This window comes from Tupaia chinensis, unplaced genomic scaffold, assembly GCF_000334495.1.
Source record: "Tupaia chinensis unplaced genomic scaffold, TupChi_1.0 Scaffold000234_1, whole genome shotgun sequence".
NCBI classification, from domain to species: domain Eukaryota; kingdom Metazoa; phylum Chordata; class Mammalia; order Scandentia; family Tupaiidae; genus Tupaia; species Tupaia belangeri.
In genome coordinates this window covers 36,155-64,018 of record NW_006159712.1, presented here as the reverse complement: position 1 = coordinate 64,018, position 27,864 = coordinate 36,155, and the positions used below count along the sequence as shown (strand labels likewise).

Here is a 27,864-nt window from a genome sequence, read left to right as displayed (position 1 = left end):
GCTCAGGTCTTGGGCATGGAATCGGCTGGCGCTGTCTCTTCCTGCCTTACCACGGAAGCAGCGCCGGGCGGACTGTGCAAACGTGCACCACCACCGCACTCCCGAGCCACAGTGCAGGGGCCACGGCACCTCCCACGCCACCACTGCTGCACGGCAGATGGCGCGGCGGCTAAGGTGCAGGACTCCCACGTGGCTGACAGTGGTTCAAGTCCATTGCTTACTAAGAAGGGAAGGGTCCACGCACACCTGGAGGCCATCTGGGGACACGTGGGAGGCCACTGTCACATCCCACATTGTTAGTGTGTAGGGAGCAGAATCGCTGTCTCGGGGGCTAACAGTAGCTATGCCAAAAGCCCCAGGACTTAGATTGTTATCTTTAACAAAGATCTCACAGGCCGAAACCAGTCTGTCTTCAAGCTCATATTACAGGGCAGATTAAAAAAAAAAAAAAAAAAAAAAAAAGCTATAAACTTTAATTGTATGTCACTGAACAGCATAGAACAGTTTTTTTGAAAAATTTCTTAACAGCGCGTCAGAGTATTGCAACACTTTATTAAGAGTATTGGCTTTGAATCAGTAGCTGAAGTAACAATCGCATGAAGCCAGGTTAGGGGTACTGCATAATACTCACACTTGATTTATTGACATTACTTAGCAATTTATTGGACAAAGGTCAAACTTTTTGTTTTTTATTAAGCACATTCCACAGTACAAAGCTGTCATGAATAATATCTGTACAATTTAACAGTTTCAATAGCTGTTCAGACACAAATTTATTTCAAACAGGTAATTGGCAAACATAATTAATTACAAGTTAGACTATCCCAGTGCTTTAAAACATGAATATAGCAGTAATTTACAGTTGCTCAGTATGGTTAGCAAAATAAAGTCCGGAGTACAGCTGGGAATCCCTACTATGATCCCAGAGAGTCAGAACTCCTTGGGTGCCAAAGGCCCCTGCTCTAATTCAGTAGGCACAATTCAAAGGTCGTGTGCATATTCAAAGGCCATGACCTCCCAAGGAACAGGGACTTCTATATTAAACATGCAAAACAACAAAAAACTCATTCATTCAGAAGAACGGCCTCCTCCTTCCCCCCTCCCCCGGGCTTTCCTAACCAATCTGGTAGTGGAACTGTAAGAGGAAGAGTGGTCAAAGTCGGAGCGCTTTCACAACCACTGCCAGGCTTACAGCACCCATCTTACGAACGGAGACTGACTTTTTACACTTTGAGGCTCGACCTCTCAAAACCAGAAATTAATTTAGTAACATGTGGGAGGGAAGGATATATTTTTTAAAAAGGAAAAAGAAAACCTAAAAAGCAAAGTCAACCCATTAAACGAATCACACACACACACATTGATCCCCACACTGTTCTCGATGCAGAGGACAAGACAGCCAGGGAGCGTCCCTTGAGTAGTCGCGTGTGCTCCCAGCGAGGGTAACGCACAGGAGGTCGTCTATTGGTCCTTCAAAATGGTACTGACATTCCTTGATCTTTGGAAACAATGGCAGGGGGCAAATCAAAATCTACCATTAGACACGGGAGCAGGAGTGCTGACCGTGGATGCCCAAGTCCTCGCCACACGTGGTCAGTGCAACGGTGACATTCACACATTCGGGCTCCGAGCACTCAGGGACTCTGAGACCCTGCTGGGGCCACGGCAGCGGGGGACACCAGAGACAAGCGGGATCAGATCACGGACTCGAGGACTCGCACCCGGTGGGAGTGTCTTCTCTTCACCAGGGGCCTCGGAGCCAGTCCGACCTGCTCTGCAGGCCCTGCTGACACCCCGCCAGGGCCAGGATGCGCGGGTTCGGGAGCCCGAGACGTGGTGAGGAGGGCCTTCTTTTCTCCCTTCCTGGGGTCACTACTGCACAGGAAAACGATGTTTGACAGTGAAGCCAAATGAACACTAGGGGACTGACCACTAGTACTCAGGAGTACTTAGAAGGAAAACAACAATAACAAAAAAAATGTTCGAGTACCTCCCTATTGTACATACTGCACAACAAACACAACATTTTGTGTGAAGCTTTAGAAATTACATTTTAAAACAAGATCCCCATTAAAAACACACACGGCGCACGCATGCGTGCACACACACAATGACGACAAAATAAAAATACATGTGAATACTGCAGGAAGGGTTCTAGGCCATCCACATCAACCCTGGTATCAGGTCCTTGGGCCCAGCCCGTGGCCAAGTGCGAACACACTCTATTAGTGTCTCAGGCACAGAGGGCCCTGACGCCAACAACCTTGAGGTTCAACTGTTATGTACATTATATCTACATGCGGATACAGTATTTTAAATTAGGAGGCAAGCACACGTACAAAGGTGTCCTCTACCAAGGATCAGGAGATGGCTGCGGGACAGAGAACAGTGAGTAAAAGAAAAGAGCGGTATTACCTGTTGGAAGAGACTATAACTGGCTTATCGTTCTTTAAATTAAAAGAAGTTGGTACAGAAAGAAAATGTAATCCAAAAAATATTACTATAACAATCCAGAGGGACTTCTCCATTGTCCAACATGTTTCTAATACAAGTCAGAATTCATAATGACTTGGACGGTCAAAAGGAGAATGCTAACTTCTGAAAAGAAAGGCCCTGGACATTCTGGGTAGGTGTTTGGCACCCAAAATTTCACTGAAGAAGAATGCTGTTTCTTAATATCAGACCAAAGTGCAAAGCAATATAAATTAGAGGCCAAGTCTTCTCTTGACGGTGGATTTACTTCTGTAAAACAGACTGCGCTCCTTTTCTATGAACAATTTACACTTGAAGCATTAGATTTTTTCACTGATGGGGGAAGGAAGTGGGCTTCTGTTCTACTCGAAGTCAGTGAAGCTAAGGTATCCTTCTCAAAGTAGAGCCGGAATCAGAGGTGAGAAATGTCGGTACTTGAGGAGTTAGGCTGCTTTGCATCTACCCAGCGTCTAGAACCAATCCCAGCTTCGTAACTCAGCTGTGAATGAACTCCCGTAGGCATCTGGTTGCCATGTAGCCAGTAGTTCAAGACTAGGAAACCCTGAAAAGAACCGAGATCAGAGAGGATGGTTGGGCGTTCTGGCCGGATAAGGATGTATACACCACACCCAGTAACCGTCCACACAGTCATCCTCACACATGTGCACTCCTAACAGACACGGCTTCTCAGATAACTAGCACACACATAAAAGCTGCAGGCTGAGTGGGCCTCATTCCAGGTATCGTATTTGCCTAAACCTCCAAACAACTCTATTACAATACCCACTTCGTATAAGGCCAGAAACGTTACTAAGCGACAGAGAGGGGATTCAGAGTGAGCTGACCCTATATCCTATCATCTTTCAGTGTTGCTGCTAGAAGGTATGCACAGGCCAGCTCCAAGGTGCAATGCATGCACATCCCACATGGTGACTGTGGTTCAGATCCCTGGCCCAGACAGCCTGAAACACACCAGGCATACACATGAGCACCAGGCTGGGTGTTATCCACCAGGCTGGGGGGCTGAAGGGCTGGAGGAAAGGGGCTGCAGCATGCCCAAACCCTATGCAGAATGCCCATGTGTCTCTCTCACTTTCTCTGCTGTGATTATTTTTTTTTTTTTTTTTTTTGGAGAGGTTTTTGCTGTAAGGCGTGTGCACTCGCCAGACAGACAGAGACAGAGACAGAAAGTGAGAAATCAGCCCCCAGGGGGGATGGCCACACCACAATCCCTTCTCCTCCATTCTCCTCTCGGGATCTTGGGCACGCACGCGCAGGCACCCAGCGTGAGTTTTAAGCCATCGAGTCCAGGACACAAACCGCGGTCGACTACATGGGAGTCCAGCGACATAGCCATTATGCTAACTGCTGGTCCCCTGCTATGATTAAATTTTTAAAAAAAGTTTAAACTATGCATGTAACAAAACACATTTAAAATTAGATTTTATAATCAATGTAGTCTTTTCTGACATTCGGAGACTAAAAAAGGCCTGTCTCATATCCCCACAAGAGCCTTCACCTATCACTGTGAAACAAAACTATGAAGTTAGTAAATAAATTATCCCTTCTAAACAGAATGGTAAGAATCAGACATTACTTTGGGGGCTAGCCCCATTGGCCTAGTGGTTCAGGGAGCAGATACCACATGACCTAACATGGTTTGAATCCTGGACCCCACGGCTTGAAAACCACACTAAAAGTAACTGCTTGTGTGCCCAAAACCTGATAGGACGGGGGGACTGAGAAGGGACTGGGCCTGACCATGCCCCACTGGGGGTGCTTTCTCCCTCTCCCTGTCATTCTGGTGAGTGCACATCCCTTTAGCAATTAAAATTTTAAAAAAAATTAAAAAAAAAAAAAGAAAGAAAAGAAAAGGAAAAGACAGTTACTTCTATCTTAAATACATAATTTTTAAAGGATAATCCTGTGTGGGGGAAAGACCACTGACTGTTCCTTACTTTTTTGACCATGGCCTTGAATCAGAAACACATTCTAATCACAATCTCTGCATTCGTCCTCATATGTGTGTAGACACTCACGCACATGCACACACACGCACACGCGCACACACCCCTAATACCGAATATCCGTGAGGCAACCTTCATCGTTACTATGTACAACGCACACTAACATTTTTAAATTCTAAATCAAAGTCAAACTCTACTCCAATTACTTTACAATCACTGATAGGTCACAACCCTTTCCAAATACTCACTGAACCACTGACTAGATAATCTAAAGACAATTTAGGTCTAAAGTTCTGCAGGGGAAAAAAAAGCTTTTTAAAGCTTGTATGCTTGGGGCCAACAGGTGGCATGGTGGTTAAGGCACTGAACGCCCACATGGCTGACTGTGGTTCAAGTCCCAGACCCGGTAGCTTGAAACATGCCAGGCATGTGTGCATGCGTGCCCAAAATCCTGACAGCTCAGAGAATGGACGAGAAGGGATTGCAGCATGGCCATGCCCCCAGGGGTTGATTTCTCACTTTTTGTCTATCTGTCTCTCTGGCAAGCGCACACGCCCTATAGCAAAAATCCCTTTAAAAATTGTTTTTAATAAGGGACAAGCAGTTGGCATAATGGCTACATCATTGGACTCCCATTTAGTCGACCACGGTTTGTCCCAGACTCAGTGGCTTAAACTCATACTGGGTGCATGTGCATGTGTGCCCAAGATCCCGAGAGGAGGATGGAGGAGAAGGGATTGTGGCGTGGCCATCCCCCTGGGGGGTGATTTCTGTTTCTCTGTCTTTCAGGTGAGCGCATGCACCTTATAGCAGAAACCTCTCAAAAAAAAATTTTTTTTTAATTTTATTATTTTTTAACCTGACCAGAGAGAGACATGGAGAGAGAAAGAGAAAGAGAGAGAGAAAGAGAGACAGAAAGGGAAAATGAGAAAGCAAGCTGCCAGGTCTGGGACTCAAACTGTGGTGGGCCATGTGGGAGCCCAGCACCTCGGCATCACCACCTGCTCCCTTTAAGGCAACTTTCTTTCAAGGCTGTCAATTTTCATAAAAATCAAGAATCCTAATAATCTTTCTCAGTAAGTAAAAGAAAAATTAAATTTATTTGCCATTATTTTCCCACGGAGACTATTTAAAGTGAGCATCATTTGGGAAGTGCTGACACCCGGAGATCAGACACACTGACAGGTGCTCTCTGCTGCTCCTGACGGAGCCACTGCTCGACCCTGCGGGAGACGGCTCGAGTCGCCAAACCCAGACACTCCAGTATTCCCAGAGTCCGGCCTCCGTGTAATAAGGGGTTGGACAGGATTGAGCTGAAAGAATGATGATGGCGACGTTTCTCATGATCACTAAAAGTGACGGGGGACATAAATATCTAATGACAGGACATGGTTAAACAACCAAATATATGACAACGTCGACAATATCGATATTGCTGATAAGCAACAATTTCATAATAAAGAGGGGGCAGAGTATTTCAAAAGCATAGAGTCGTCAGCCCTAATTGTAAGGAGCGTGACAGGCCATCAGCAGGGGAGGAGCAGAGGTACGGGGGCGTGTGTTTTCCCTACGACCTGGTCGACCTTTCCTCACTACCTGGTGAGAGCTCCAACTGTCCTATGCCAAGGAAGAGGAGAGTCAAATCTGAGTGACTATATTTACAGCTCTGAAAAGGTAGTCATCTTTTTCTTTTTTCATGGCTGGGCACACGCGTCTGTTGCCACATTTTCTGCCACAGAAATCCTCTTACCCAGTATTCTTGGGGTGACTCTTTTACTACCAGATCAAATCCTCATTAGGGTAGAATTTCTTATTGTGCATAAATCTTACAGTATATCACATGGTAATAATTTTTTTCATGTTATAATAAATGAAAAGAATTTGGAAAAGAGCAATAAAATCTATAAATCTGACTGCCAAAGTTGTCCGAAGTAATTCATTTGGAAGGGACGGACATACTCAGGCCTTGCTGTTGTGCTGTGCGACAGAGAACTCCCGCTACCTTAAGCAGATAGATTTTCCACTGACTTACAACTGTGGGTCATAACAAGGCAGCTGTCCTTAGGTTCCCAAAAGGGGGTGGGGGGACGGTTCTGGAAGAAGTAATAGAAGCTTCCTTTCCACCATGGCTAGTGGTGGTCACTACACTTCACCTCTCAACCAAATGAATCCTCTTGTTTCGGGTTACGTTTAGGTAATACATAAAAGCTATCAATGCATCCATTAAATATACCAGGAAAAAAATTGTATGGATGTCCTGGACTTTACCATGTGCCTTTGTAAACAGAGCGTAAAGACACAGACACACATTAAAAATACAAATGAGGAGCCAGTCTCATAGTTTAGCAGTTAAGGAAGCTGGCCAACCACAGTTCAAATCCAGGCCCTGGCAACTTGAAAAACACACCGGGTGCGTGTGTGTGCGTGAGCATGCCCCAAATCACAACAGGATGGAGAGAGAGAAGACACGGCAGTGTGACCACACCTCACTGGAGGGTGCTTCCTCCCTGTCCAGCACATGTAGATCTGGCAATTCAAACAAACAGAATTAAAACAAACAAAAAACCTGTGTCTCCTAAATACAAAACACACATTTTTTAAAAAGGATTCTTTTAAAAAAGAAAAATATACAAATAAAGTGTACTTAAACTGCTCCGTGACACACCTGCGGCCCTGAACTCACTCACTCCAGAGCCCAGTGGACCTGTAACTGTCCACATTCTACTCTGTGTGCTTCTCTTATATAGAAAAGAGCAGTTAATAAAATGAAGAAAAAAGTTGAGAATGAAATAAATTTAACAAAAAAATGCGCAAGACTTTAACAGAAAGAACTTTAAGACATTACTTAAGCTGAAGAAGACCTAAATAAGAGAGTCGCACCACGGTAACAGGCAGGAAGACCTCAGGTTTATTACAACAGAGATGCTTCCAAAACGGTCTTAGGATTCGGTGCTATCCTCATCACGATCCCAGAAGCTATATTCCTAGAATTTGACAGTCTAATTTAAAACTGAAAGTGAAAACCTAAAAAAACTAGTATAGTCAAAACTGTTTAATAACAAAAAGCTGGAAGATCTATTATAAAGTTAGCGCAGCATCAGCAGGAGGGCAGCCACCCCGCTCAGGAGGCTGCGTGACGCCGCTCGTCTCCTAGACTAGAAACCCCGGGACTCAGAGTGCTGTCACCGACGCCTACGATGGGTCCCCGTGCCCAGACTTTGAGCTCTGGTCCTGTTGCATCTCGTGGGTAAAAAATGATTCATCCTCAAAGCTGCGGTGGTTGGGGGTAAATTGTGGGAGTGGGAAGGAGGAGTTTTAGTGTTTTGTTGATGGTTATTTAAATAAAAGAACTTAAGGACAGAAAAGAAAGAGAAAAAGAAGCTTCTTATACCCTAGAATAAAACTGGAGGGATGGTACTGGTATTAAACAGACGTGACCAGGGAGTCAGTTAGGAAAACACGTTTTTTTTTTAAGAGGTTTTTGCTATAGGGCGCGTGTGCTCGCCAGAGACACAGAGACAGAGAGATAGAAAGTGAAAAATCACCCCCCAGGGGGGATGGCCACGCCACAATCCCTTCTCCTCCATTCTCCTCTTGGGATCTTGGGCACACATGCACGTGCGCCCGGTGTGAGTTTAAGCTACCAGGTCCGGGACTCGAACTGCGGTCGACTACGTGGGAGTCCAGCGACACAGCCATTACGCTAACTGCTGGTCCCAGTGAAGAAAACAGTTTTTTAAAGCAGTCACAGGAGCCAGCAGGTGGTGTAGTAGTTAAGGCACTAGACTCCCACATGGCGACCACAATTCACACCCAGGATCCAGTGGCTTGAAACTCACACAGCATGTGTGCATACATGTGCAAACTCCCAGGAAGAGAACGGAAGAGAATGGAAGAGAAGGGACTGTGGCGTGGCCATTTCCCCTGCAGAGTGATTTCCCACTTCCCCCTCTCTGTCTCTCTCTCCAGCGAGCACACGCGCCCTGTGGTAATAACCTAATAGATAAATAAATATTCTTTAAAGTAAAATAATAAAACAGCCATGCTCATCCTCTGCAGTATGAAGGCCCACGTCACGCAGGAGTCCGGTCTGGACTGTTGTGTTGCGACAATGAAGACCTCACCTTACACCAGAACTCCCCGAAAGCTAGCACATCGAGCAGCGACCTCAATTCCCGCGATGGAGGAGCCCCAATCACAGAATCCCACCCTCAGGAGAGTGAACGGAAAGCGGCAGGGGAGCTCACCTGGAACGGGTGCAAGTGCAGACTGTTATCTGGAGATGTAGGTGTATGTTCGGGAGGGAGAACGGGTCTCATTCTGGGCACTGGGAGGCACATTTAAGAAATCCCAAATCAAAATAGTGTCATCGTGGGAGCTGCTGATGATCTGAAACTCATCAAACTGTAGCCGAAACACACGTCCAGAATGTTCCTATAAAATAAAACAGCTTTATGAATAAAATGAGATCTTTACAATCCCTCCTATCCTACAATGAAGTAAGATTTAGCACAAGATGAAAATGCTGTTACTTATCCCAGCTTCCTAAATAATTCCCCAGAGCTTAGTGAGCTTTGTTCCTCACTCCAAGAACAAATTCTTTTCTTTTCCTTCTAGACCTTTTATGCTATTGAACTTTGTATCTTACATCCTGACCTATTAATCTTACAAAGGGCTTTAGAAAGCCAAACAACAACATATAATACCAATTCTTGACACTGTTGTAAAAACTATAACCAGGGGGTTGGCAGGTGGCATAGTGATTACGGTGCTGGACTCCCACATGGCCGACTGCAGTTCGAGTCTTGGACCTGGTAGCTTGCTTTCTCACTTTCTCTCTCTTGCTGTCTCTCTCTGGCCAAACTAAAAAATATTAATAAATCAGTAAAATCAAATAACTCTTTAAGAAAAAATTTTAATCAGAAAAAGAAAACCTACACCAGAAGGATAATTTCTTTTTAATATAACCAAGAATATCCACCTAAAACCACAGCCAACGTAGAAATTCATGGTGATGGCTTGGTCATAGCAGTGCAGCAGAGGGAAGGTCTAGGTTCGCACCCTGGATCTGCATGAGTAAGCCCAGGGAGGTGCCTACGGCCCTGGCTGACTGCAGGGCTGAGGGGAGGGTTACAGTGTGAAGACCCTGACTTCAGTACACCACCTCACCACTCCCTCAGGAAATAAATATTAAAATGAAAAAATTCATGGGTCAGCCCTGAGGCACAGGAGTTAAGCACTGGGCATGGAGAGACAGAGCCCATGTACCCACCGCAATTCGAATCCCAGCCCCAACTGCTTGAGGAAAAATGCTAGGTGTGAGTGTGTATATGCTCAAAATTCTAACAGGATAGCGAAGTAGAAGAAAAAGGGATTATGGAGTGACTATGTTTGATTAAAGGAGTACTTTCTCTCTCTTTATCCTCCAGCAGATTTTAAAAAGAAAAAAAAAATGCCAATACATTAAAAGCATTCCCATTAAAATTTATATGTAAAAAAAGAATGACCCTAAATATGGTTCTATGTGTTTGAGTTAATTCAGAAAGTGAAGAAATAGAAAAGCTACAGAAAACAAAAATATCTTTTTTTTTTTTAAGAGAGAGACTTTTGCTATAAGGTACATGCGTTCACGAGAGAGACAGAAGGCAAGAAATCACCCCTCAGAGGGGATGACCATACTGCAATCCCTTCTCCTCCATTCTCTTCTAGGATTTTAGGCATGCACACACGTGCATCTGGTGTGAATTTTATGCTGCTGGGTCCAGGACTCGAACTCCAATCAACTACATGGGAATCCAGTGACATAATCATTATGCCATCTGCTGGTCCCAAAATCTACCAATATTTTTAAAAACAATCTCCTCAAAAACTAAAACAGAATCAACTACATTAGAAATAATGACCTTGGGGGTGGTAGGTGGAAGGTGGTTAAAGGTGCTGGATTTTTTTTTTTTGGAGAGGTTTTTGCTATAGGGCATATGCACTCGCCAGAAAGACAGAGAGAGACAGAGAGACATAAAGTGAGAAATCACCCCCCAGGAGGGATGGCCACGCCACAATCTCTTCTTCATTCTCCTCTCAGGATCTTGGGCAGGCACGCACATGTGCCCAGCGTGAGTTTAAATCATCGGGTCCGGAACTCAAACCACGGTGGATTATGTGGGAGTCCAGTGACATAGCCATTATGCCAACTGCTGGTCCCAAAGGTGCTGGCTGGATCTAACCACATAGCTGACCGTGGTTTGACACCCGGTCTTGGCGGCTTGCTTTCTTGCTTTCCCCTTCTCTATCTCTATCTGGTCAAATTTAAAAATGACAAAAAATGGAAATAAATAAATAAATCTTAAAAAAAGAAAAAAAGAAAGAAAAGAAAAGAAATAACGGCCTTGGCAAAGCTGCCAAAACAGGATTAACACAAAAATGAAGTATTCCTGTATGCCATGGCAATAACCCACAGAACTATAGACAGATGGAGGGGGTACCCTCATGGTAGAAAAACCTGCTGTGTTATAACAATGTAGCATAACCACGGACAGCCAATATTTAAAAAGCTTCCGAACCTACAGGAAAGAACACTGCATGCTCTACAAGGAAACCAGTCCACCCGCCCATGAAGAAGCCTGCACACGTATCTCAAGTTGCACTATTACTCCTTAGGGACGAGCTCACGGTGACGTTAATGCCAAACCGCCTCTGACCGTGACCACACACGTGAACAGTGAGTTTTTCTAAGGCCTGTTACTGCGGGACCCCTGGACAGAGCTGTCTGCAGGCGGCCAGCCTTCAGCACGGGAAGCCAGTCCCAGCCCAGTGGGTCACGTACCACCAACGTGCGCAGACACAAGGTGCTGGCTGGGGCGCGAGGGTCGAGGGCAGCTTGCAAGTCCCAAACTTTAATTTTCCTAGAAAGGAAAACGAGACAGTGATTAGTGGAGAAGGTGCTATCTGTACACTCAAGCACCTCCTTGATGAAGAGTGCTTTGGAATTGCTCATTACAAAAGCTAATGAGGAACGTGCTTACACTTTAACAAGTTACTCAAAACAATTACACTTGATTTTGAAAAAAAATAAGGACTGACATATTCTCAGAACTTCTGAAACTCTGAAGAAGTACTACGTTAAGGGAATCAAGAAAGCGAGTCCAGGGTAATCTATGTCACCACAGTCAATCATCAGGGCCTCCGAGGCTGAGGAGGTGCTGCTGACAGAAGCGAGGGACCGTGTGCAATTCCAAGAATGCTTTTCTCCAAACTAAGCACAGGCCGAGAGTGAGCAGCCACAGGCATACGAGCAGACCCGCTGGCCCAACTGTCAGGGGTACAGAAGGTCATCCTGAAAGGTCTCCAGTTGCCATGTGCTCGTTTGAAAAGTAAAGCGTTTTAAAGATGTGTTTCCTTTATCGGGAGAGAGGAAGAAACGTCTGACTGACTCTCACACGCAGCCTGGCTGGGCTAAAGCAGACAGCTGGCTTCCCCACGGGCCGCGCTGCCTGAGTTTGAACGGCGGTTAATGGCGTGAGCTTGGGAACCTCGGTGGCTCTCCGCCGTGTGATCCCAGACAAGGCTTCACTCAGGGCGTCCTCACCGGACACGTTGGTATGGTAACTGCACAGGAAGTGCTCCGACGGCCTGGCACAGCCAGCACTTCTGCTTCGTGACAGTTACGGGCACATCGGACACGGCCACACGTACCCGTCATAGGCCCCACTGACGATCCTCTTGTTATCAAAGCGGATGCACCGCACCAGCTCTTCGTGCCCCTCCAGGACTCTCAAACAGGCGCCACATTCAATATCCCACAGCCTTGAATAAAACAGAGACCTCCGTGAAACGACTTCCCACATGTCTGACCCGACCCTCTAGTTCTGTTTCAGATACAGCTTTTCCCTGCCCTTGAGTCCTCTCCTCGCTCACTCCCAGTCTACAGGACACACAGAGGCTGTGCATGTACATTTACAAACCATTTGTGTTTCCAACCGCCAACTTAGAAGGAAAGCTTGCTTTTATCATATTTCCTTTCGTAAGGTTTGAAACTTTTAAAACCATGTGCCTGAATTACTGTTTAAGTAAGATGCAACCATATAGTGAAAGGGTCTAAGAAGGACTTTTCGGGGCGGGGGGCGGGGGTAAAAGGCTGCAGGCAAGCAGGGGAAAGGCACAAACGAGGGAGGAGGAGGGCCGGAGAAAATGCATACGGCCAGGGGCTGAGCTTCCTCCCAGCACTTCCAGCCTGCAGTCCGTGAGAGCCACCGAGGCCGGCATGGTGGTCTCCACCTCCCGATGCAGCTTAGGGACCAGCCTTCCTTGATACACACTAAATGCTAGGGTCACCAGTCCACAGAATCGGAGTGGGAGACTCAGTAGGCACATACGGTATCTTGGAAATATAAACCCCCAAGTCTCTGTCTCTGCAGATGATTTATATAAAAATTCGAAAGTTAGATTTCTTTTTTCCTCTTTTTTCTATTATGACTGACATTTCCACATTATTTGGAAAAAGGAATCACAGCACACTAGCATGTACAAAGCAAAGTAAGCATAACTCATTCCGCCGACTTTCTCTTAGCTTGTCCACCAGTAGCTATCACACATCCGTGAGCACTTTATCATACTGCCTTCAGCAAATCCTGCTGTCAGTGATCTACTGTGGACAGGGCCACTCAGCACCGCCACAGTGACAATCAGAGCAGTCCCCCTCTGTGAACTGCGGAGAACACGCATTCTTACTTTGTAAAACCTCAGAGAGTCTCAGGAGGAAGGACTGCTTGCGGTGGCACATCAAGCAATGCTACACAGCATGATGAGCACAGTAGAACCAGAGTTTAAGTTCTCAACTAACTTTCACAATCTTAAAGTAATATAGAAATAATCTTGAACCCAATCTTTATTTTGTCAAACCTTAGGCACGTTGGTTATAAACCCCAAAATCATAGTTAGTTACATAAAATTGTGAGGATGTGTTGGGATAGCAGAAAAATTACTTGGGATCACGAGATATTTAAGGGATGTTCTCAATAAGATATAAAATGTCCAGGTCTGGTCATATTTATTAGAAAGCAATGAGACTGAGTTTGGGGAAGAAAAATGGAAGGTCAAACAAGTGACCCAGCAGGAGTGGATTTTTTTTTTAATTTGCTAAAGGGCATGTGAGTGTGGGGGTGGGGGTAAGAAAGTACCCCACACACAATGGGGCATATCACACTGTGATCCCTTCTCTCTCTCCCCCTTCAGGAGTCTGGGCATACATACATACGTGCCCTGCATGCTTCTGAAGGGTTAAGCCTAACTGCACGGTCGGCCATGGGGCACCTAGCTGCCTTAACCACCAGGCCCTGGGCTGGCCCCAGGAGTGGATGACTTTGTAATACACCTTGGGAGAGGGAAATAAAGTGCATTCCCATCTGTTTGGGAGGGAGGTGGACGCTCACAGGGAAGGGAAGGTGGGGCAGGTTGTGCTGATACTAAGTGATCCTGGCTAGAGATGGAAGCCATAAAATGCTCTGCACGGGGGGAGTCCTGGACGCCAACGCCCAAGGCACACAGCTTCCCTGCATGACCGTGTGCAGAGCCACACAGATTTATGAGCATTACCTCAACGTTTCTGATCTGGAGCATGACATTTACTCTGAGCCATAGGACCACTGGTCCTGGGCTAGTCGGCACCTGCTCTGTGAGCACGATGACTTCTACCCACCTAATGGTGTTATCCGAGGATCCACTGACAACAAGCCGGTCCCGGTACTGGAGACAGGCAATGCCTCGCTTGTGCCCATTGAGAGTTCGAACAAATTCACAGGTACTTGTGCTCCAGACCTATAGGACAAATTAGCAATACTTTAAAGAATGACTACAGCAAAGTCCTCCCGCAATATACCTTTGGAAAAAGAAAGAGCTTCTGAGAATCACCCAGATATACAGTTATAAAATATGGTCTCCTCTAACTCCAAGCTGGAAGACAGGAGGACAGATTAGACAGCGTAACATTTTCCTGGCTGCTGAGTGATAAAACTGTAATGAAAGACAGACAGAAGTAGTGAAGCCTCCAGACTTTGAGGTCTTCACAAAAAGAACATCTCCTGGATTGTTTAGGCATTCAACTAAATGCCTAGAGAAAACAGTTTGGGCTAGATTTTACATTTTTATGCCAGCTGACATGTCAAATCCAATGTAGCTGATGTAAAAAGGCTGCACTTTTCTATCATTCTCTTTTCCAACACAGTTCTTGAACAGCTCCATTTTTTGGCCACAGGACTCTTAAAATAATGTATGTGGAATAAATAATCCTCCTTTTAATTAAAGTATCCATAATATTTAGATGTTCATGGATAAACTTAACATACTATAAGTCAATAAAGAAATATAAAGCAACCAAACTGCCCTGAATCATCTTACCAACTACACTGTAGTTGAATGGGATAGATATCCACATGCAGAAAGAATGGAATTGGACCCCTACCTCACACCACATACAAAATGGACCAAAAACCTACGTGTGAGAACTGAAGCTAAACTACTCTTGGAAGAAAACATAAACCTCTGTGACCATGGATTAGGCAACAGTTTGTTAGATACAACAGCAAAAACACAGGCAACGAGAACAACAAAAATCGATAAACTGGAGGCCATCCAAGTGAAAATGAGTTGTGCCTCAAAGGACAATCCAGAGTGGGAGAAAATAGAATATTTATAGGGGCCAGCAGGTGGCGTGGTGGTTAAGGACGTTGGACTCCCTCATGGCCAACTGTGGTTTAATTCCTGGTCCTGGGGCCTCGCTTGCTCGCTCGCGCTCTCTCTCTCTCGCTCTCTCTCTCTCCCTTTCTGGTCAAATTAAAATACAAATAAATAATGAAACAAATAAAGTTAAATAAAAATAATTTTTAAAAAATTTTAAGAAGAATGTTTACAACTCAACAATAGATATATATCTAATTTTTTAAATGGCAAAAGATTTAAAAATAATTTTTCCCTCAATATCATTAGTCATTAGGGAATACAGGGTAAAACCACAGAGATACCACTACATACCTCTCTATTACAAATAAAACTTTTTTAAAAAGGCATGAAATACTGAGATAAACTATTGGGTCACTGGGAAAGTCATGACACATTTTTGCACAGAAAAACACGTCATGACCCTCCTGACGACCTAATACAATGCACACAAGTAAACCTTGAAAACATTACACTAGGTGAAAGAAGCCAGACACAAAAGGCCACAGAGCATGTGATTCCATTTCTATAAAATGTCTGGAACAGGCAGATCCACAGAGGTAGATTTGATTGCCAGAGACTAGGGAGAGAGCGTGTGGATGGACTGCTAATGGGTATGAGGATTTTTATAGGGTGATGAAAACGTTCTGGAACTAGAGAGTGGTGATGTTATACAACACTGCAATGTACTAAGTTCACTGAAGTACATACACTTTACGATGCTGAATCTTATGGTATGGGAATTAGCTCTCAGTAAAGCTGTTGTAACAATGTAAGAAATCTAAAATTCAAAAAAGTTAACATGGATACTAGAATCAAAACAGCCTTTACCATGTACTGCAGATCACCCTGGATTATCAAGACTACAGCTGCTTGTCACATGTTTACCTGTCCACTGCCACACGCTGAGCTCCTTGAAATCAGGGACGTGTCTTAGTTGTCGTCCTATCTCCAGTGTCCAGCCCAGGGCCTATGGCATGGCAGGCTCTCAAAACTAGTTAATGTATCAAATCTAAGCTCTGCCCCTAACTAGTTATGTGACCTCCAACACGGTTCTTTACTCCCTGAAGCACATCCTTAGAACGGAGGCAATTCTGTCTCCCGAAGAGTGCAGGACAGTTAAGGGAGCTGGTAATACACAGCTCCCAGCTCATGGTGCATGTAACTGCTCAGTTCTCTTCCCCTTAAAAAAACTACCCAGAGCACTGCTGCCTGCCTGGTCTGGACCTATGCCTTTCCTCCTACCTTACCTTTGATTCTGGAAGCATGTACAGCGGATGGCCTTGAGAGCTCACAAGCACAGAGAAGAAAAAAGATCCCACCAAGTACCAGGTCGGGATAAGCCACTCCTGCTCGCTCTGTTCTGAAGGGGACAGGAGCAGGCAGGGTTATGAGGGCAGACACTTACTTTGATGGTCCTGTCACCAGAGGCAGATACGATGTACTTATCATCGAAGTCTACTACGTTGACAGCAGCACGGTGGCCAACCAGGACACGGCGTAAAGTGATATCGGTGGCAGAAGCCATGTCCCACACAGCAATGGAACGATCCTTGGAACAGGTGACCATCAGCCCATTGCTAAAGCGTAAATGCAACACGGCCTCGTTGTGGTGGATCAGCGTGTTAAGAACTTCACCCGTGTTCACATCCCAGACTCTGGATGAGGACAGAAAATGCTTAATTATTGAGACAGCCAGGAAAGGATTTTGCATAGGAGTTCTGGGTCCATCCTTAATGAATCTAAGCACACGCTTAACAAAAGCCTGCAGAACAATTTATTTGCTGAGAGGTACTGAGCTGGCTTCAGAGAAGCAGTTAATTGTGGCTGCTCGTTTTAGTTTTACTCAGCAGTCAGGTACTCAGGAAGGCACAGGCAGGCTGGCTGGTGGAAAGGACATGCCTTAGTAAAATGGGCTTTGGGGCCGGCAGGTGGCATGGTGGTTAAGGCGGCTGGACTCCCACCTGGCTGACCATGGTTCGAGTCCCAGACCTGGCAGCTTGCTTTCTCACTTTCTTTCTCTCTCTCTTTTTGGTCAACTTCAATAAAATAAAAATAATGACAATGAATAAAATTTTTAAAAAGAAAAGAATAAAGAAAATAGTCTTTGCCATGAGTTTGCGATGACAAGAGTAGAGAGGCTTGACGGCTGAGGCATGAAGGGTAGTTCTGTGAATAAAGTTCTAGCTGACTTCTGACAGGCCTCTGAGCTCACTATTTCACAGACGGCAATCAATCACACGACCCCCCCCCCCATTTCTTTGTTCAGCTGCTTTCTGGACAAAAATCAACCTCCCAATGGCTTTACACTGGAGGTACGAGGTTTCCAGAGGTGATCTTTCCACAGCGCAGGTGTTCTATGTCCTCAGTCTCCTCAGGGGACAAGCTGACACCGAGCAGAGGAGAGAAGACTTGGGCACCCACGCTGCTGGCAGAGGCTGTGGCCTTCCTCTCCCTGGGAGCACTGAGTCAGGGCAAAGGTCCTAGGCCTATCGTGAGCAGCAGGGGGGTACATGCAGGACTGTGGCAGAGGAACAAGTTAGCTAAAAGATCGAAAAGAGGGGGATCTGGGAACCCGACGACAGGCTCAGTGACGGTTCTAATCTCTTAGATGTGCCCTTTAAACGGTCTTCTTCAAGCACCTGACAGCCCAGAAGAGGCATGGCCTTCTCAGAATCACCAAGAGTCCGGCAGAGGCTGTCCTGTGTGATGCCAGCTCGGATGTCCTCGTTGCTACACCCCACTCCAAAGCCCATGTGGGAAATCAGAGGTAGGGGAGTGGGTCTCACTATGTTCCCTTTCCACTCCCAACCCAATGTGCAGTCATTGTTCCCCTCTTCCCGTGGAGCACGGTCGCTCTCACTGCATCCCTCTGCCCTGGGATGCGGATGAAAAGCAGTATCTCCACCGTCGAGGAATCTATGTCCCCAGTATGGCCAATAAGATCCCAGGTTCAGAATGTACCATGTAATCCTCAGGAAGCTCTAGCCTTCTCTGGTCTTGGCCTCCTAATGTATCTCTAAACATGGAAACAACACCCACCTACTTGGAGAGGTTGAAGAGAGAACTCAATAGGATAACATAATACAAAACACCTAACGTGCTTTCTGGCTCTCATTTCACTTGACTCTTGCCCCTCAGAAAGTTCTGCAAAACATGTCTGACTCTCCACTCTGAATCTGGAGGCTGATGGCCCAGACCACTCATCTCCACCCTGCACCACAGTCTCCCAAGAGAAGAGAGCTAGCCTGATACCGGGTAATGTGCTTCCAGAGAACACATGTTGTCACCTCTACGAGAACAGCGGTGAGCCAGCACCACCTCTGTGTCCAAGAGGTTTGGAATACCGCACAGCAGTGTGTGTGAAAGTACACGTGTGCGGATCCCAGAGAGGGTGCACACCGCGGGGTCCTAGTGGAAGGCTAGGAGCACCAACAAGGCCCGATCACTCACCTCACTGTGGAATCTGAAGAGCCCGTTACAATGACACGTTCGTCATACTGAAGACAGAGAACAGAGCCTGTGTGTCCTGTTAGCACTTTCAGACATTCCAGGCTGGTTTTATCCCAAATCTATTGAGACAAGATCAACCACCGTGACTCAGTATATCACATTTTCACAAGTGTTATTGTTACACCTTCTGTTCTGAATCATAAAACACACCTGTGTTATAGTAAAGGCCAGAAGCAAGTAATAGGTGAATAATGAGAAGGCACAGGAGCAACACTGATGAACTTCCAGAATACATGTGCTAGTTTGTACAATTTTCACCCTTAGCTATCGTACTCATTACACTTACCAATAGTCTTATAAGGGTTTTTTATAAATAAAGTCTGTGCAAAGCATTGACTCATCCTCTGAACATCTCATAGAACCCTTTAAAAGTACAGACCCCTTATATTTTTTAAAGAACTATTTAATTAATTTTGATTATGATGATTATTTTTTTATTTAACCAGAGCAAGATAGAGAAGGTGAAAAGGAGTGAGAAAGCAAGCTGCCAGGTCCAGGACTCAAACCATGGTTGGCCGTGTGTGAGTCCAACATCTTAACCACCACACCACCTGCTGGCCTCACAGAACCCTTGTAAAAATAAAGGTTTTATAAAGGTTTACTTACAAAAATGAACAATAAAAGAGAGCCCCATGGTCTGGGGGCTAAGGGAGCTGGATCCCACATTGTTAACCATGTGGCTCGAATCCTGGCCTTGGCAACTTGAAAAATACATGGGGCAAATGTGCATGCACACCCCAACACCCCAACAGGATGGAGAAAAGAGAAGGAGACTGTGGCGAGACCATACCCCCGCCTCCTCTGCTCCCCCACTCCCACTCAGCGTCTGTCAATGCTCTCTGTTTTTCCACACCACCTGCCACCTCGGAGCATGGACTGCTCTATTTACCCCTTCACCCGTATACCTCCTCTCTCCTCTTCCTGTGTTACTGCCTCATCTAGATCTCCCAGCACAATGTTGAAAAGCTTTGCTAAATCACGGCATCTTTGCCTCATTTCTCATCTTAATAAATTTCTCACAGTAAGTATGATGTTACTAGCTTTCCTTTTTTTGGGGGTGGGGGGTAGGTATTCTTTATCAAGTTGAGATGATTCTCTCTTCATAATTTAGTACGCGTTTTTATCACTAATGGGTATTGGGTTTTGTCAAATGCCTTTTCTGTATCTGCTATGACCATGTGATGTTCTTCTTTGGTCTGTAGATACGCTAGATTACATGAACTGATTTTTGAAGGATGAGTAGCCTTGCGTCTCTAGAATCAATCCCACGTAGTTGTGGTATATATTCTCTTCCTATATTGTTCCCTCGGTTAGTTAATGTTTTGTTGAGGATGTTTGCATCTGTGTGTGAGAAATACTGGCCTGTAGTTTTCTTCTAAGGTCTTTGGTTTTGGCATGAGGTAATGCTGGGCTCACAGAATGAGTGAGGAGCAATTCCCTCTGCTTCTATCTACAGGAAGAGATCACAGAGAACCAGTATCATTTTTCCTTAAATGTTTTGTAGAATTTACCAGTGAATCCATGTAAGCCTGATGTTTTCTGTTATGAAAGGTCAAAATTATTGAATCAATTAAATAGCTCTTATGTGAATTTTGGCAAATTGTGCCTTTCAAGGTTCGTATCATCTAGGTTATCAAATCTGTGGACTCGAATTGTTCATATTATTTCTTACCGATATCACCTCTCTCATTTCCGATATTTGAAACTGAGTCCTCTGAGACAAGCAGATGGCATAGTGGTTATGTCACTGAATTCCCACGTAATCGACTGTGGTTCAAGTCCTGGACCCGGCAGCCTAAAACTCACGCCAGGTACGTGTGCCTGCATGCCCAAAGTCCCAAGAGGAGAATGGAGAAGGTACTGTGGCATGGCCATACCTCCAGGGGGTGATTTCTTGCTTTCTGTCTCTCAGTCTCTGTCTCTCTAGCAAGCACACATGCCCTACAGCAAAAATCTCTCTTTAAAAAAAAGAAATTTGAGCCCTCTGTCTTTTCTGTTGAAGTTAGCATGGGTAGGGTTTGATACTTCTACTGATCTTGTCAAAGACTCATCTCCTTGCCTCATTGGTTTTCTCTACTGACCTCTGCTCTGTTCTCTTCTGCTTACTTTGGATTTCATTTGCTCTTTTTCTGGTTTCCGTAGACACTTAGTGACTAATTTTAAATCTTTTTCTTCTCTAACATATGCATTCAATATTATAAATTTCCTTCTAAGCTTTCACTGCATCCCACAAATTTGTAAAAACTGTGTTTTCATTTTCACTTAGTTCAAATAAACACACTAGGCATATGTGTATATATGCCCAAAATCCTGGTGGGATGAAAAAAGGAGAAAAAAAAGGATTGTGGCAGGACCACACTCCCCCTGGGAGGTGGGGTGCCTTCCCTTCCTCGTGAGGCCATGTGCCCTGGGGCAACTGAGAGACAGACACACCAGCAGATGGCATGTTGGTGAAGGTGCTAGATTCCCATATGGCCAACGTGATTGGGAGTCCCAGACCTGGCGGCTTGAAAAAGCACGCTAGGCAGGTGTGCCTATATGCCCGAAATGCCAAGAGGAGAATGGAAGAGAAAGGACTGCGGCATGGCCATCCCCCTCAGGGGAGAGGGAGTCTCGATTTCCCTCTTTCTATCTCTCTGTCTCTCTTTAGCAAGTGCATATGCACTACAAGAAAGAAAAAAAAAACTAAAGAAAAATTTTCAGCAAAGAAAGAAAGTATAAAACATAATATCTGAAACAAAAATGATCATTGATAAGGGAGCAACAACAGAATAAAGGTGAGATATAAAAATTCAGTCAACTTGAAAATAGACCAATAGAAACTATACAGGGACTGGCAGGTGGCAAGGTGGTTGAGGACACTGGACTCCCACATGGCTGACCACGGTTTGAGTCCCGGACATGGCAGCTTGCTTTTTCACTTTCTCTCCACCCCCCATCTCTCTCTAATCAAATTAAAATAAATAAATAAATGAATGAATGAATAGGTTAAATAATTCTTAAAAAAAAAAAGAAAAAAAAAACATTATCCAGAAAAGAGACAAAAAAATTGGAAAAAATGTGGGACAATACCCAAAGATCTAATATATATGTAATCAGTATCTCGGAAGGAAAGGAGAAGGAAGCTGGTACAGAAAAAATGTTTGAAAAAATAATGGCTAAAGATTTCTAAACTTTGGTGAATGAAAGACATAAAGTTACAGATTCAACAAGCTCAGTGAAAGACTTAGATGTGACAGCAAAATCATTAAGAAAAAAACTGGGAAACTGACTCCATCAAAACTAAAATCTTCTACTCTATTAAAGAGATTAAGAAAATAAAAGGCCATGGCCTAGTGGTTAAGAGAGCTAGATCCCACATAGCTGACCACACAGTTCAAATCCCGGCCCAAGTCGTTTAAAACAAGCGCTGGGTATGTGCATGTGTGCCCCACACCCCGACAGGATGGGGAAGTGGAGAAGAGAGACTACAGTGTGAAGCATGACTACACCCCACTGGGGGCGCTTTCCCTGCCCCCTGCCATTCCCTGGAGGATGCACATGCCAGCTGGCAAGTTTTAAAAAAAAGAAAAGGAAAAGACAAGCCACAAAGCGGGGGGAAAATAATTCATGTAAAACTTATCTAACAAAGGCCTCATACCCAGAATATATGAAGAACTCTCAAAACTCAGAGTGAGGGAACCAGCAGTTAGCGTAATGGCTATGTCGCTGGACTCCCACGTAGTCGACCGCGGTTCGTGTCCCGGACCCGGTGGCTTAAAACTCACGCCGGGCGTGTGTGCGTGCGTGCCCAAGATCCCGAGAGGAGAATGGAGGAGAAGGGATTGCGGCGTGACCATCCCCCCTGGGGGGTGATTTCTCGCTTTCTGTCTCTATGTCTCTCTCTCTGTCTGTCTGGCGAGCGCACGCGCCCTACAGTGAAAATCTCTCCCAAAAAAAAAAAAAACTCAGAGTGAGTGGGAGAGTCAGTGCCATGGCTGTAACACGACTGGACGTGTATGGGAACGGTCTGGGGGTCACGTCCCGGGAACGCTGGGCATGCCGGTACATGCACATGCCTGCCCATGGCCCAGGCCAGCTGACATTAGGGGTGGTGGTAGTATGAAGACCCTGTTGGGCATGATCGGCCTCCCAAAATAGGTATTTTTTTAAAAACTCAGTAAGAAAACCATTCATTTTTAAAAATGAACGAAATATCTGAACAAGTATTTTACCAAATGCTATACAAATGGCAAATAAGCACAGTAAAAGGAATTTACTATCATCAGCCATCGAGGAAATACGACCTTAAAGCAGAATAAAGTTATGTCTACCTATCAGTCCACATACCTACACACCTGATAGCAAAAAAGAGAGAAGAAAAAAGGAGTATCAAGGGCTGCGAAGGACACAGGGCAGAGCAATCTCACGCCTGCTGGAGGGGAGCCGAACGGAGTGGCTCCATGGGGAAAGAGCATGCGGTTCCTCTGCAGGTGAGCCATGCACTTCGCACCTAACCCGCACCCACTCTCAGCTTTTTACCAGAGTGAGCAGAAACTTGATGTCCCACCGCACCTACACGCGTACGTGTAGAGTGGCTTTATTCCCAACAGGGAGAAACTGGAGATAGCACAAGTGGCTCTCGAGTGGGCGTCACGTGAATGTGCACAGGCGGTGCCCCGGTAAAGGACACCACTGTGCTATGAAAAGGGGAGACTACAGCTGCCTACAGCACCAATGAATCCCTAATGCAAAGGCTTCTTACATGGTGCTAAGAAGACAGACGTGGGACCAGCAGCTAGCATAATGGCTATGTCGCTGGACTCCCACGTAGTCGACCACAGTTCGAGTCCTGGACCTGGTGGCTTAAACTCACGCCGGGCGCGTGTGCGTGCATGCCCAAGATTCCAAGAGGAGAAGGGATTGCAGCGTGGCTATCCCTCCTGGGGGGTGATTTCTCACTTTCTGTCTGTCTCTCTGTCTTTCTGGTGAGCGCATGCGCCCTATAGCAAAAATCTCTCAAAAAAAAAAAAAAGACGACGACGACAGACGCAAAAAGCTACGTATTCCATGTCCAGTTACAGGACATTCCGGAAAAGGCCGAAATAAAGGGACAGAGAAGCATGACCGGTGGTTGCCCGGGTCTGGGGAGGACGGTGACTACAAAGGAGCAGGACCAGGGACTCTGACGTGATGACAGATGGTTCTGTACCCTGACCTGCTACAGTTACACGCTTCTATCTGCTTGTCAAAGTTCACAGAACTTTACCCCAAAAAGAAACAACTTTCTAGTAGGCAAATTATAACCAAAAAATAAAAGTAGGAGGAATCCTCAAAGTTTTCTTAAATATGAGGAAATAAGCTACAAACAAAGTAGGACAAAACCCGTCAGGTCCGTCACAGAGCATTTCAAACACACAGCGACAGTCCACCTTCTAGACGGCTGAGGGTGAAGTAAAATACACTCAGTGGAGTGGTCATGCTCTGCTATCATCTGAGCCTTTCCCAGACCCATAAAAGGTAATGACTGATTAGCAGGCAATTTGGCAACACTCTCGCACCAACCAGCAGTCATCAGGCGCTCCTGATACCGGGATATTTTCTCTTTACACCTAAATAAAGAATACAGACTGTGAACGCGCTTAGAGAGGATAAGAAGTGAGACAGTCCAGGGTCTTGTGTGAGTTACAGGGAAATGCTCGGCTCTAGCCCTTCAGAACCACAGGGAGCTGCCAAGATTGTGAGGAACAGATAAAGCCAATCTGGAGTGAATGGAAAGATTGTCACAGCTAGTGCCTCACACATAACCGCGGTTCCCAAAATAACGCTCACGAAATGCAGTCGTTCACCTTAATAGAGTTATCTCGCAGGCCACTGATAATTTTTTCATCGTCGTACTGTAAACAGTAGACGCCTTTACTGTTCTCGGAGCGGCACTGGATCCTCTGCAAGTTGTGTCGTCCACACCGCCAGTTAGATTCTATAGTCTAGGGGAAAGGAAGGCAAGAGGTGAGTTTTTGTGAATCAACTCTTCTGTTAGGTTTCAGACTTTGGTGCTGCTTCCAAAAACAGCATACCACTGATACCCCGATCTTGCTTTGCATAACTGTCTGTGGATAGGAATTATGTTCTTTTCCAAGTAAGACATTAGCCCAACATTGCTTTTTCTCAAACTTTCCCTGCCTGTCTGGCAACTCGCACAGGATTTCCAATGAGTTTTGGGTTGGGTTTGAAAAAATGGCCTAGACAGAATTCAATATGTTTAAAGAATGCCATTAGCACCCAAAATATACAAATAAATAATAACTCATTGCGCCAATTAAAATATCTGGCAAAAGACTGCCGCCACCGTTAAGCTTATCCGGACGATCTACGTCTACGAATAAAGCATTGTCTCGATCACTGAGCAACTACTACATGCTAACTACACAGAAGGAATTTTATTATCATCGTTTGTTTATAAGCCAGAGGGCACATGCGTACATCAGAGACAGAGCAGGAGAAGGAGAACGTACCCAGTGGGGAATGGTCGTGCCACAATCCCTTCTCCATTCCTCCATCCCACCAGCATCGTGGGCACATGCACAAGCACGCGGCGTGTTTCCCACGATGCTGAGCCCGAGACTGAACTGGGCTGTCGGTTACATGTGACCGGGCTCCCTTAACCACAAAGCCACGGGACCAGCCTGTGCCATTTTTAATCTCCCACCAGACTAAAGTTCCTTTAGAGAAAGATGGCACATTTCAGCCCTGGTTCTCGCTCTTTCCTCACTCTTGGAACATCTGTGGAGAAGTCGGTGTGTGCTCGCACACCGCTGGGCCCGGGCTGCAATGATCAGCAGGAGGCACACTGCGCTCCAGGGAGACACGCCCAGCTACCCAGGCACACAGCACCTGGAGCTGAACAGACGCTAAATTCATTTGGTTAGAGTCTAAGCAATAACCTTGGAAGTGAATTCTTATTATTTCCCATTTAAAACAAGGAAACTGAGTTTAATTTGCTTGAGGCCACAAAACCAATAACTGGATAAAATGGAAATGATACCCAGTTCTTTCTAACTCTGAGCCCTGCTTTAGCTGTCAGTGCCCACAAAGGATGGTCCTAGCGCTGCAGGCCATGAATAGAGAAGAATAGCTAAAATACGTGTGCCAAATGAGGGACAAAAACTCTTAGTGCTAGGGCTGGCTCCTTGGTGCGGCGGCAATGCACTGCTCAAGAGAAGTTGCATCTACATGGTGACTGTGGTTCGAGCCCCAGCTCAGCACCTGAAGCAGGCTGGACACAAACACTAGTGCCGGGCCCTGAAAGGCTAGAGCACTGGAAGACGGGGAGCATGGCGTGGCCAGACCCCGTGAGGGTGCTCCTCTCTCTCCCATTCTCTCTCGCTCTCGTGTGTGTGCGCACATGCACACTGTGGGGAGGTCATCACCTCTAGTGAGTCAGTAAAATGTCAGACATATAAACCCACATTTTGAAACAAAACAAAGAAGAAACCACTCAACCCACCTGCATCAAGGCTAGCGATGGATCTCTCCAGCTGAGCAACTTCTTTTAAGTGAATATTTTTACATATCTCTTGAGAGAGACAGAGACAGAGAGAGACAGAGAGAGCCCGCTCGGGGACTTGACACCATGACACCCCTAGCCAGCATGTGCACGCCTGGGGCACTCAGGGAGGTCTCCAGACTTGAACTGGGAACCTTCCCAAGCGAGGCTGCCTTGCAGAGCAGTGTGCTTTACTGCTGCACCATGCTCTGGACTCAAAATAGCTAACTTTCTAAAAAGCGGTCCAGAACATAAAGAATTTTATAAACTGAATTCAATGCTTGGGATCATTCAGAGAATGGTGAATTTCTAGATAGTGAGGGAGCCACCTCAGCACGCGAAGCACCCAGGGAAATGCACCTTTGGAGGCAGATGTGCTGTGAACAGGTCTAATTGGTGGCTGCGGTTCTTGGCCGTGGTTACCCATGCTCAAGCCACACCCTCTGGGGTCCGCAGAGCTGCAGGGACCGCACACCGAAGCATGACCAGGATGAGTCCACAGCATGCCTTGTGTTTTACATTCATACAGCTGTTCTTAGGTTTTGAACATCTATAGTTACTGTAAAATGTATTGAATCAGTAAGTAGATCTGTTATTCTATATTTCAATGAATAGAAAAAAAAATTCATTATCACGTGGGAGTTGGAAAAAACCCTTTTCTTGTCATTTAAAAAGAGGGGATGGAGGAAGCCCATCAAAAAGAACTTACTTTCTTCCTTTCCGTTTGTGCTAGGGGGTATGTTTACTTGCCAGAGAGAAAGGGTGAAGGGGAGGTGAGAAGCCCCCGTCATCAAGGGGACTCGGTCACACCACACTCCCTTCTCTTCCATCTCTCCCTCCTTTCAGGACTTGGCCATGCCCATCCATGTATCTGGCATGTTTCTTGAGCTGCTAGGTCCATGTCTTGAACTGTGCAGCTGGTCATATGGAGTCCAACTGCCTTAACCACTAGGCCATCCTGCTGGCCCACCGAAAGAACTTTCTACATATTCCCCCACTACTCTAAAACGTCTTCTAGAACTGAGTGCCTCGGTCATGCTGTCTTACTAGACATCTAAAGCCGTGTGACACAGTGAAGAGGACTACAGAGGAGCAGGGCATGTTTGGGCAGAGGACAATCCCCTACATTGAAAGCTGAGCCCTACCTGCTATTCTGATCCTCAAACAGGAGCCAAAGGAGAAAACCTCTCAAAAGCCTGCTTGATGCCAGACTTCTACTCTAGGTAGAGCAAAAGTCAGGAAATGGTTTAGCTTCTCCAAGCTTGTAAAAAGCCTAATTTTAAGGTGGGCCTCATAGCTTAGTAATGAAGGAGCCAGATCCCACATAACTGATCATAGTTCAAATCCTGGCCCAGAGGCTTAAAAAACACACCAGATATGTGTATGTGCATGCATACCCCAAATCCTGGCAGGACAGAAAGATGGAGAAAGGACGGCAGGGTGACCACACACCCCCACCGAGGGCTGCCTTTGCCCTCTTTCCTCTCTCTCTCAAGTACAGAAAACCTCTGGCAATCAAAAATATAAATAGAGCCTAACTTACCAAAATACATTTCTAAATTTTAAGAGAAAAAGTTTAGGATGTCTCTACATAGGGTTGTTTTAAAAATCATTAGGTTCCTGGACCTCAAGACGAATGCAGCTGGCTTTGGAAAGCCACACGGAAGCAGAGCAGGA

General features: G+C 45.6%; 1 protein-coding gene across 1 annotated transcript in view; it reads right to left on the bottom strand.

The window, feature by feature from the left end:
* Nucleotides 1–532: 532 nt before the first annotated feature.
* FBXW11 (F-box and WD repeat domain containing 11) overlaps nucleotides 533–27,864 on the bottom strand; it is a 35,775-nt gene continuing 8,443 nt past the window's right edge. Inside the window, exons 3-10 of the mRNA XM_006148348.3 lie at nucleotides 24,491–24,628; nucleotides 18,603–18,721; nucleotides 16,558–16,807; nucleotides 14,134–14,252; nucleotides 12,132–12,242; nucleotides 11,263–11,341; nucleotides 8,687–8,873; nucleotides 533–3,034 (exon numbers count right to left, since the gene is read on the bottom strand). Coding sequence (XP_006148410.1) covers nucleotides 8,712–8,873; nucleotides 11,263–11,341; nucleotides 12,132–12,242; nucleotides 14,134–14,252; nucleotides 16,558–16,807; nucleotides 18,603–18,721; nucleotides 24,491–24,628 — 978 coding nt within the window. The 3' untranslated portion in view covers nucleotides 533–3,034; nucleotides 8,687–8,711. The remainder of the gene's footprint in view (nucleotides 3,035–8,686; nucleotides 8,874–11,262; nucleotides 11,342–12,131; nucleotides 12,243–14,133; nucleotides 14,253–16,557; nucleotides 16,808–18,602; nucleotides 18,722–24,490; nucleotides 24,629–27,864) is intronic.